This window comes from Vidua chalybeata, chromosome 10, assembly GCF_026979565.1.
Source record: "Vidua chalybeata isolate OUT-0048 chromosome 10, bVidCha1 merged haplotype, whole genome shotgun sequence".
In the NCBI taxonomy this organism is placed as follows: domain Eukaryota; kingdom Metazoa; phylum Chordata; class Aves; order Passeriformes; family Viduidae; genus Vidua; species Vidua chalybeata.
Window position 1 is genome coordinate 1,567,834 of NC_071539.1, and position 9,189 is coordinate 1,577,022.

The following is a 9,189-nucleotide window of genomic DNA, read 5'->3' on the forward strand; positions in this document are numbered from 1 at the left end:
AGAATTCTGCTGTATGATTTGGGGTTTTAGGCTGAAACTTTGGTCTAAAAGCAGCTGGGGGAGACTTTCCTTAGAATTCCAACAGCTTTGCTACTTATCCAGAAGTTCCTATGGAGTTCCTGAAGTGCTGTGAGTTTGTGAGCAGCCAGTTCCACCACGCTGGTGCTTGGGAAGTGCCTGATCCTCTATTCCAGCCCTGCAGAGGCAAAAACAAGGTAAGGAGACAAAAGCAGAACCCCAAAGTGCCAAATCCATCCTGTTTTCTTGGCTTAATTCTAAAAAAATATTTGAATCTTCTTTGAGGAATGTTGGAATTTTGCTGCCTGGTTTCACATTTCTGATGATGAGAAATGTTTTCTCCCAGCAAGAAAGAAAACACCAGGAGGGTGTGGAATGCTGCTTCCCTGAGTTTATTGGGTGCTGAGGGGAGAAGCTTCAGTCAGGAAATCAGACTTATTTGTGTAAAATACTGGAATTTGGGAAGCTGACATCACCCAGCCTAAAAACATCCAGGGAAAGCTGTTGTGTGAAATCCTTGAGTTGTTGTTCCCAATTACAGCTCAAGGACTGTGAAAACAACACCCAAGTTAAACAGGAACAGCCACCCCAGAGCCTCTGTTCTCAGGAAATGAAGGATTTCATTTATCCTGCTACAGACCTGGCTGATGGGGGAAAAAGGTGACTTTGGGACAGTTTTGCACATTGCAGTGAGCAGAGGTGGGACAGTGATGGATCTGCTGGGAACCCAGCTGCAGAATTTGGTGGCACAGGACAAAGCCATGACTTTGTGGTGGGACAGGACATGGCAGGAATGACACAGGAGCTGTTCCCAAACATGGGGATTCATCCACAAGGAGCCTCCCTGGCTCTGCAGGTCTGGTTTGAGTCGAGGTGACAGAAAACGTGGAAATTTGGGCTCCAACAGCAGCAGAAAGAAACCCAGCCTCGACCCTGAGTGATGGCATTTGGTTTATTGGAGATGTGAGTTAAAAATCAGCATCATTCTAGCCCAAAACATGACAAAAAATAGTAGGCAAATCTCTCTTAGTGACAGATTAACACTTTGCTCACGATTTTTATCCAAATATATTAATTTTGTTTACAAACGCTTAAGTAACAGTTAATTAGTGACATCAAATCAACTGCTGTATGTTCATCTGTGTATATATGGAGTAGCAGAGGGTTCAGGCGGAGCTGCAGAGCTTGAATCTCGCAGTTGAAGAAGTGACAGGAATTGATTTTGGCACAGAACAATCAGTGAAACCACTCCCAGTCGCTGACTTGCATGGAAGGATGATCCCAGCTCCAGGTCTGTCCACACAAGGACTTGCTGACTGGATCCATATCCACAGAACAGAGGATTTCACTTAAAAACTGGCTCCCTTTCCAGCTGAAGGCCCAGCAGCTGACCCAGACTCTGCCCCAGATCCCTCATCTGCACCGTGGCCCTGGGAGGCGCAGAAATGTTTCACTTTCAGAGGCTGCCCGGGGAGCCACGTCAGGCGCATGTGGCAGGAAATGATTTCCTGGAGAAGGGATTTAAACACAGATCTCATCATCCTGATGCAGCTCCTCCCTGCTGGCAGCAGGGGTTGTTCCCCTGCACTTCCTTACCTGGGTTGGGATTTCATGTAGTAGCACAGTGTAGTCAAACTCAATAAAATCATCTTTCCTGATCTGGGCAGGTGTAAAAAAAAGGAAAGAATTATCAGGAACACAGGTTTATATTGTTAAAATTCAATGTCTGCTGTGATTTACTGGAGCTCAGGGAAGGAGGTGAGCAGGGCCTGTGGCTCTGGCTGCAGTGAGATGTGTTTTGATCATGGAAAGATGGAATTAGGAGCCCTTCCTGCATGGAATGTTTGAGGACACCAAGAGCTGTGTGGCTCGGCAGCCTGTCTGCACTGAAACCAGGTGCTAATTAATTGAATTTAACCCTCAATTACATCTGAGGATTACATGAACCTCTCCTTCAGAGAGATGCTGAATAGCTGAGGAGCCAAAGCTGGATGCTGCCCGTGGATCCCAGCTGGCTGAGGGCTCTGGAAGTGCTGCTGGATGTGCTGCAGGCCTTGGAGCTGCTGCCCAGCCCGGGGGCAGAGGCTGCTGGGCTCCGCTCTGGGGCTCAGGAACTGCAGCCCCTGCAGAAGCCACTCCTGCACATCCAGCTCGGGAGAGTTTCCCAGCAAAACCTGGACAAAGTGCTCGTGCAGAGGTGGAGCTGCTGGTGAGGAGCAGGCCCTGGGCTCTGGGGAATCCCCCGAGAGCAGGGCTCTGTGCTGCCCCTGTCCCTCCTGCCCCACTCACCCACTGCCTCGCGGACTTCACTTGGGCCAGGAAGTATCCCAAGGTCTCCGTGGACTTTTCCCACATGATGGAGCTGCTGCCAGCCACAGCCAGAGCCCACACTGGCTCCAGGGCAGGCTCAATGTTGCCATAGCTGTCTGCAAGGCAAGGAGAAAGAGAAAATAATATTAATTCTGGCTGGGCAGCAGAAGAATGATGAACCCCAGAGCAGTTTTGCCTGGCACACCATTCCTGCATGGGGCTCCTCCCTCTGATGTGTCACAGGGAGGGGAATGATGCTGAACCTGTGGTCCCAGGGGAGCAGAAGTGTGGCACAGTTGACACTGCCAAGAGAGGGATCCCCATGATGAGGTGAGAAACCCAAAAATCCACAATAATGGGAGTCCTTACCTAGCTGGGAGAAAAGATGGGATTTTTCCAGGATGGAAAAATTGTGTTGGTCATCCTCAGTGAATTTCCAACCACAGCTGGGGAGGTGTGTGGCTTTGGGCACTTGTTATTCCTGGGGGACAATCTGCATTTATTTGACTTAAATGTGGTGTGGAGCTGCTTTTAAACCCAAACCACCCTCCCAGGATGGTGCTGAGTGCCAGTGGTAAATCCAGAGGGGCTCTGTTCTCCCAAAAGTCCCTGGGGAGGTGGGAGTGCTCTGACAGCGGGATGGGCTCAGGGTGCTACTGCCAGCAATGTGTCTCCTTTTCAAATGCTTTGTCCCTCATGGCCTTTGAGATAAAGTGAAATACAGGTGAATATTTGGAGGAGTATACCTGGAATGTTGTTTGCAGTTATTGGTTTGCTTTGGTGCCTGATCATTTGGTAAAATCTGTTGTCCTCTTCCTGGATTTCCTCCTTGTCTTTGGTGTGGGAGCACTTGATGCTGACAACAGGACGAGACTTTTTCTTTGGATACAGCACTGTAGCCAGGCAGTTCCCAGCATCTTCCTGTCCAGGGAGAGTTTAAAACTGTTCTTTTTTATCAAGATTTTATTTACCAGCAACTCACTCTTTGCATGAAGCTGTTCAGGGGTTAGGAAAGTGTCAAGAAGGATTTTATTTTTTTCCAGGAAAGAGGTTAAAGCCACAAGGCTAAAGGGATTTAGCAGAAGGTTTTAATTAATGCTTGTCCTGCTTTCAGGACATGACAACGCTCTAAGTCATCTTGGAAATATGTTTGTGAGAGCTCAAGAAACAACATTAATTGATAACAGGGACTTTCATTGTGCCAGCCTTGAAACAAAAATAATCTAAGGCTGCAGAGTAAGTTCTGAAAATCATTTGAATTCCACAAAGTGTGTGTGAAGGAAGAGGACAGTAAAATGCTGCTGACAGCTGGGGCAGGGTGAATGGAGGGGGGTGGAACTGGAAAGAACATGGAGCTGTCAACTCCTGGTTTCCATTTTGGGGTGTGGACAGCAGGAAAACAGGAACCTGAGAGGGGGAGTGGGGAGCACAGAAGGGGAACAGGGTCCACACTGTCACAGTCACCCAGCTTGGGCCCCTGCACAGTTCCACTCTGGCCTTTGGTTGCCTCAATGACTCGAGCAAGAATTCCCTTTGGGACTGAGGCCTGGTGAGCCTCAGAGCAAAGGCAGGCAGGGAGGAGCAGGAAGGTCTTTCCATGGTGGCAGATCCATTTAGGACACAAATGTCCCTGTTTTGGAGCTGCTGGAGTTGATTTAATGCCCTGGGTGAGGAGGACGAGCAGGAACTCACCCCAGTCCTGTAGTCCTCAGTGCTGAACTGCAGGTAATACTTGTGGCCAGACTCTGGGATGTTCTGGAAAAGAGAAGATGGAGCCAGCAGTGGAATTAAAGCCTTATGTGCTGCAAGGAGCTCTGAGGAGGGAAGGTCCTTCTGAAATTCCCTGGTTTTGAGTGCAGCATCACTGATTTTTAGTTTTTCTTGGTGTGTAAGGACAATTCTGGCTGTTTGCAGGACCCAAAGCAAACCTTTGTGCATTATTTATCAAAGCAAACCTTTGTGTCTTATTTATCTAACCCTGAGCCTTCCTGTTCCCAGCACACTTTTCCCAGGAACAGTTCAATGGTACAAGGTGAGTGGAGTTTCATTCCCACAGCAGATCCTCAGCTCAGCACCTGCCTGTGGCACCTACCCAGAGCTGGAAAATGCAGGTAAACAATTGCTTTAGTCACTCTATTTTTATAAAATCCCCTCCTGGAGCTTTAGGATGAGGCAAGTCCAGTGTGGAGCCAAATCTCACCATGAAGGAGGTGCAGGAAACAGAGAGGATGAGCTCAGACTTCTTGATAATTTATTTCTTCTCTGCATCCTCCTTCTCCCCTTCTGCCCTTTTTTTGTATTGCCTCAAACATTGTCCTCCAAGTGACAGTGGGACATGGGCAGAGAGGTGAAAGCTGATTTCTGGAATGCAGGATCACCAAAGGAGGAGTGAGTGCAGTGAAATTAGGTTTAGAAGTGTCTCACCTTGTGCAAGAACCACACTGAAGTCTAAGATTGTAACTGTTGTAAAGCCACCCAAGAGGTGTTATTGCTGTGGTTTACAGCACCCCTAATCTGACTAAATTTGGGGATTTTTACAGTGACCCAGGATTACTCCTGTGTATCATCAGTCCTGTGTGGTGTTACATTTTAGTTAAATGGTATGCTCTGTTGCAGGAGAGAGAAGCTGCAATAGTCACAGGACCTTTTTAAAAGAGCACAGAATTCTGTGTGTCTGGGGGTTTTGAAGCAGAGATTCCCTCCTGACTTGCAACAACTCCCCACAGTACTGCTAGTAGCTACTACCACCCTACTACTGCTGCCTAGGCAGCTTTCAAATGATGCTACACAGCTAAAACAAATATTTAGTGAACACCTGAGGCTTCCTGAGCTCGCCAGGGAGAAGGGAGAAGCTCCATTTGGCACGAAATTGTACAAAAAGTCTTTGTAGTCCCAAAGAAAAACTTTTATTTCCACTATTTTTCCCCAGTCTCATCCCAAAATGCTGTTTCCCAATCCCAGAGTGTGGGCTGAGCAGAGCCCAGGGATGTCTGGCAACCCCCAGGGAAGCAGCCAAAGATTAAAGTGTCCAAAAAGAGAAGAAAACAAGTGAGTAATTCATTTTTCCACTCAATATCTGGGTCACAGGATTCCTTTATTTCTGGGCTCCAAATCACCACAACTTTCCTGACAGGTTTTTAGTCCTGGAAAGGCCAAACCAGGAATTTCAGAGCAGCTTCACAGCAGGTCCCTAAGGAATCAGTTTCCAATCAGTTTGCACTCCCCTCACTCCCCACAGGCAGGGAAAGGGAGGATCCCTCTCTCCCCACATCCTGAGGAGGTTCCCATCTCTCCCCCTCTGTTTTCCCACCAGGATTTCCCCCTGGGATCAGTTTTTGCCTGGATCACTGAGCAGGGAGAAGCTGGGAAAAGGAGTCAGAGCTGGATTCTGCCTTTCCCACCCAACGTGGGGCTCTGACTGCTGGACATTAATAGAACATTTCTAAGATTTCTGGTATCGGGGAGCAGAGCTGTGGTGCTGCTGTTGTGTCCAGGTGAGGCTGTGAAATGTCCACCTGGGTATTTGAAAATTGGATTTCCTAGTCCAATTTAAGCCAATGTTGCACGAGGTCACCTGGCTTTTCCCTTTCCCTTTCACCTCCCTACTCCTAAATTAGGATTTCCAGGGCAGCTTGGGATGGGAAACTGCTCCCAAAAGCTTCCCTTTCCATTCTGGGATCTTCAGCTGGCACAAACTAATGCTTCATTATCAAAAGTGTATTTTAAAGTGCAGGAGCTGCTGTTTCCTAGAAGATCCTTGGTCAAGAGAAAAGAAGGGACAACAAAAACCATCTGCATCCAGCAGCAAGGTAGGGATTATTCCAGGTTTGCCATGTTGTTGCCAGGAAAGAAAATCTCATTTTACCTGAACTTGGAAGATCTTTCCCATCTAAGAGAGTTCCCAGTCCTGGTTCTAATTACCAGTTTCAGCAGCTCGTGGGCTAATAAAGTCAGTATTCAATTACAGAGCTCATTATTAAATTCCACTAAAAATTATCCTGGTTTTATGAGATCCAGTAATAGAGTAACCAATAGGAAATTAGCCCCCTTTCAAAAATAATTAAAAACCAGGCAAACCTAAAAAAATACCCAAATCCCAATATTTCTGCCTCTTGCCTTCACGTAATACAGCAAATTCCTTGCAGGAAATTCTTTTCATTTTTTTTCCAGGGGAGGACAGGAAAGAAGGAAGTGCCCACTTTTAGTGCATTTCTCCTCTTGTTTTCACAGAGTGTGCAAAAACAAAAAAAAAAAAAAAAAAGGAAATAAACTGCAGAGAGTGGTTCCAGGGAGCTCCTACAGCACCCAGCACTGCGGAAATAAGGAGCAATTTCACTTCTCTATAATGAGCCAATTATTTTCCTTCCTGTATGAGGAGGCAGGTGGCTGATAGAGGGTGGAAAAACCCCTTTCCCTCCCCACAAATATTCACTTATTCTTCAGCCAGGCACAGGTGTTTATATACGGAAATATTTACACATAGACATATGCAAAGTGCCCAGGAGATACAGAAGGAGCGTGTGTACTTTTGGAGAGTAAAAAAATAACAGAGAATTCCTGTCATAGGTGTTTGTAGCAATTTCACAGGAAAACTTCAATATCCCAGAAGCACTTCCATGCACAGCACCCAGTGATCTCTATAATACAGGGGCTGTACTAATTAATGCATCTTAGATATTTCTAGTTAGTTTGGGATATCTTTTTTAAAGGGGAAGATTTAACACTACACCCTCTTACTCGGTTTTAGGAGCTGCACAGGACAAGTGGTGGAAGATCTCCAGATCCTGGAAAGGATCCAGTGGAATCCAGTGCTGCCTTTGGCACATCACAGTGGGAACCCAGAACAAGCAGCCCTTGCTCTCAGGAGCTGCCCAGCAGAATCCAGGATCCAGAATTTGTTCTCCTGGGAACCCAGAACAAGCAGCCCTTGCTCTCAGGAGCTGCCCAGCAGAATCCAGGATCCAGAATTTGTTCTCCTGGGAACCCAGAACAAGCAGCCCTTGCTCTCAGGAGCTGCCCAGCAGAATCCAGGATCCAGAATTTGGTCTCCTGGGAACCCAGAACAAGCAGCCCTTGCTCTCAGGAGCTGCCCAGCAGAATCCAGGATCCAGAATTTGGTCTCCTGGGAACCCAGAACAAGCAGCCCTTGCTCTCAGGAGCTGCCCAGCAGCAGGAGCACAGGGCTGGATTTAAATCCCACCCTTCGGCTCTCCAGGAAGGTGATGCATTCCTTCCAGGATCTACAGCCCGGGACAAACATTCCCCAGAAGTTTTTGCCTGATCCTGTACTTTCAGAAAGTGAACGAGCTGTAAAAAACACCCCCAAACCTGGAGGAGGAGGACTGTACCCCAAGCACCACCTCGAGCATCCCCAGCAAGCTCCCCATGACGGGAAGGCTCTGTCCCCGTAGCTGCTCCTCCCTGGGACTCCTGTCCCGTTCTGCCACCTCAATTCCATGTGATTTTTGGAAGATTAAGGTATATTTTCTGGTGGGAACCGCATCGCCTTTAGATGAAGCTCGTGGTATGAGGAAGGGACTGTGGGACAGCAGCTCCTGAGGAGAGCCAGGGATCCCATGAGGGACGAGGCTGTGGGACAGCGGTCCCCGAGGAGACCTGGGTGTCCCTGAGGAAAGGGAGAAGGGACAGCGATCTCTGAGGAAGGGGAGAAGGGACAGCGATCCCTGAGGAGACCCGGGTATCCCTGAGGAAGGGGAGAAGGGACAGTGGTCCCTGAGGAGACCTGGGTGTCCCTGAGGAAGGGGAGAAGGGACAGCGATCTCTGAGGAGACCCGGGTGCCCCCGAGGAAGGAACAGATGGACAGCAGTCCCTGAGGAGAGCCAGCTGTCCCCGAGGAAGGGGAGATGGGACAGCGGTCCCTGCGGGGTCCCGGCTGTCCCCAAGGATGAGGCAGCGGCTCTTGAGGGACGCGGGAAGGCGCCCGGTGCCCTGCGTGGGAACGCGCTCAGCTCAGTTACACCTAACAATGCTAATGTAATAACTACTCTTAATTACACTTTCCCAGCGCCCCTTTACACCCCGCCGGCTCCCCGCTTACCTTCAGCGTAGCCTTGCGGACCTGCCCGAGCGCCCTGAGCCCGCCGAGGGATCCCGCCTGGAAGTTGTGGTACTGCAGGGCCACCCGCGCCGCCGCCGCGGCCGAGCGGCTGTCGGGCTCCAGCACGGCGAGGCTGCCCCGGGGAACGACGAGCACGAGGAGCAGCAGGAAGGCGGGCGGTGAGGCGCGGAGCCCCGGCATGGTGCGGGCAGCGGCGGGCACTGGGGCGGGCTCGGCGCCGCTCCCGTACAAATAGCGGGGCCCGGGCCGCTGCTCCCGCCCACCCTCCGCCCGCTGCCAGCGCCCGCCGGAGGGCCCGGCCCGGCGGCGACTCCGCTTCCCTCAGCCCTCCCACCCCCAGAGCCCCCGCGGGCTGAGGGGAACTGGGGGCTGAGGGCAGCCGGGACGTTATGGGGACCCGGAGGGTTGAAGATGCTGGGGGGAATTGAGAGTGAGCGGGGTATTGAGGGGAGCAGGGGGGTTGAGACTTCCGAGGGGAGCCGGGGGAATTTGAGGGGGTTGGAGGTTTCTGAGGGGAGCAGGGGGAATTTGAAGGGGCTGGAGGTTTCCGAGGGGAGCAGGGTGAATTTGAGGGGGTCGGAGGTTTCTGAGGGGAACCGGGGGAATTTGAGGGGGTCGGAGGTTTCTGAGGGGAGCAGGGGGAATTTGAGGGGGTCGGAGGTTTCTGAGGGGGTCGGAGGTTTCTGAGGGGAGCCGGGTGAATTTGAGGGGGTCGGAGGCTTCTGAGGGGGGCATGGGGAATTTTGGGGGGTGTCAGGTACTGAGGGGAGTGTGGGGCACT

General features: G+C 50.4%; 1 protein-coding gene across 1 annotated transcript; it reads right to left on the minus strand.

Moving 5' to 3' along the window:
- Window positions 1–956: 956 nt before the first annotated feature.
- Window positions 957–8,655, minus strand: LOC128792677 (ovocalyxin-32-like). The gene is made up of 6 exons (XM_053951268.1): window positions 8,388–8,655; window positions 4,021–4,083; window positions 3,075–3,249; window positions 2,308–2,444; window positions 1,615–1,677; window positions 957–1,526 (listed from the first exon to the last, which is right to left on the minus strand). The coding sequence occupies exons 1-6, from the start codon at window positions 8,586–8,588 to the stop codon at window positions 1,368–1,370; spliced, it is 798 nt and encodes a 265-aa protein (XP_053807243.1). The 5' UTR covers window positions 8,589–8,655; the 3' UTR covers window positions 957–1,367.
- Window positions 8,656–9,189: the final 534 nt, after the last annotated feature.

What these genes read in the sequence shown, in the direction of transcription:
- LOC128792677 (XM_053951268.1), bottom strand. Translation starts at nt 8,588, where the DNA reads ATGCCGGGGCTCCGCGCCTCACCGCCCGCCTTCCTGCTGCTCCTCGTG. An exon ending in AACTGCAAACAACATTCCAG is followed by an intron (nt 2,445 to 3,074) that starts GTATACTCCTCC and finishes CTTGCCTTGCAG; the next exon opens with ACAGCTATGGCAACATTGAG. An exon ending in TACATGAAATCCCAACCCAG is followed by an intron (nt 1,527 to 1,614) that starts GTAAGGAAGTGC and finishes TCCCTTCTCCAG; the next exon opens with GAAATCATTTCCTGCCACAT.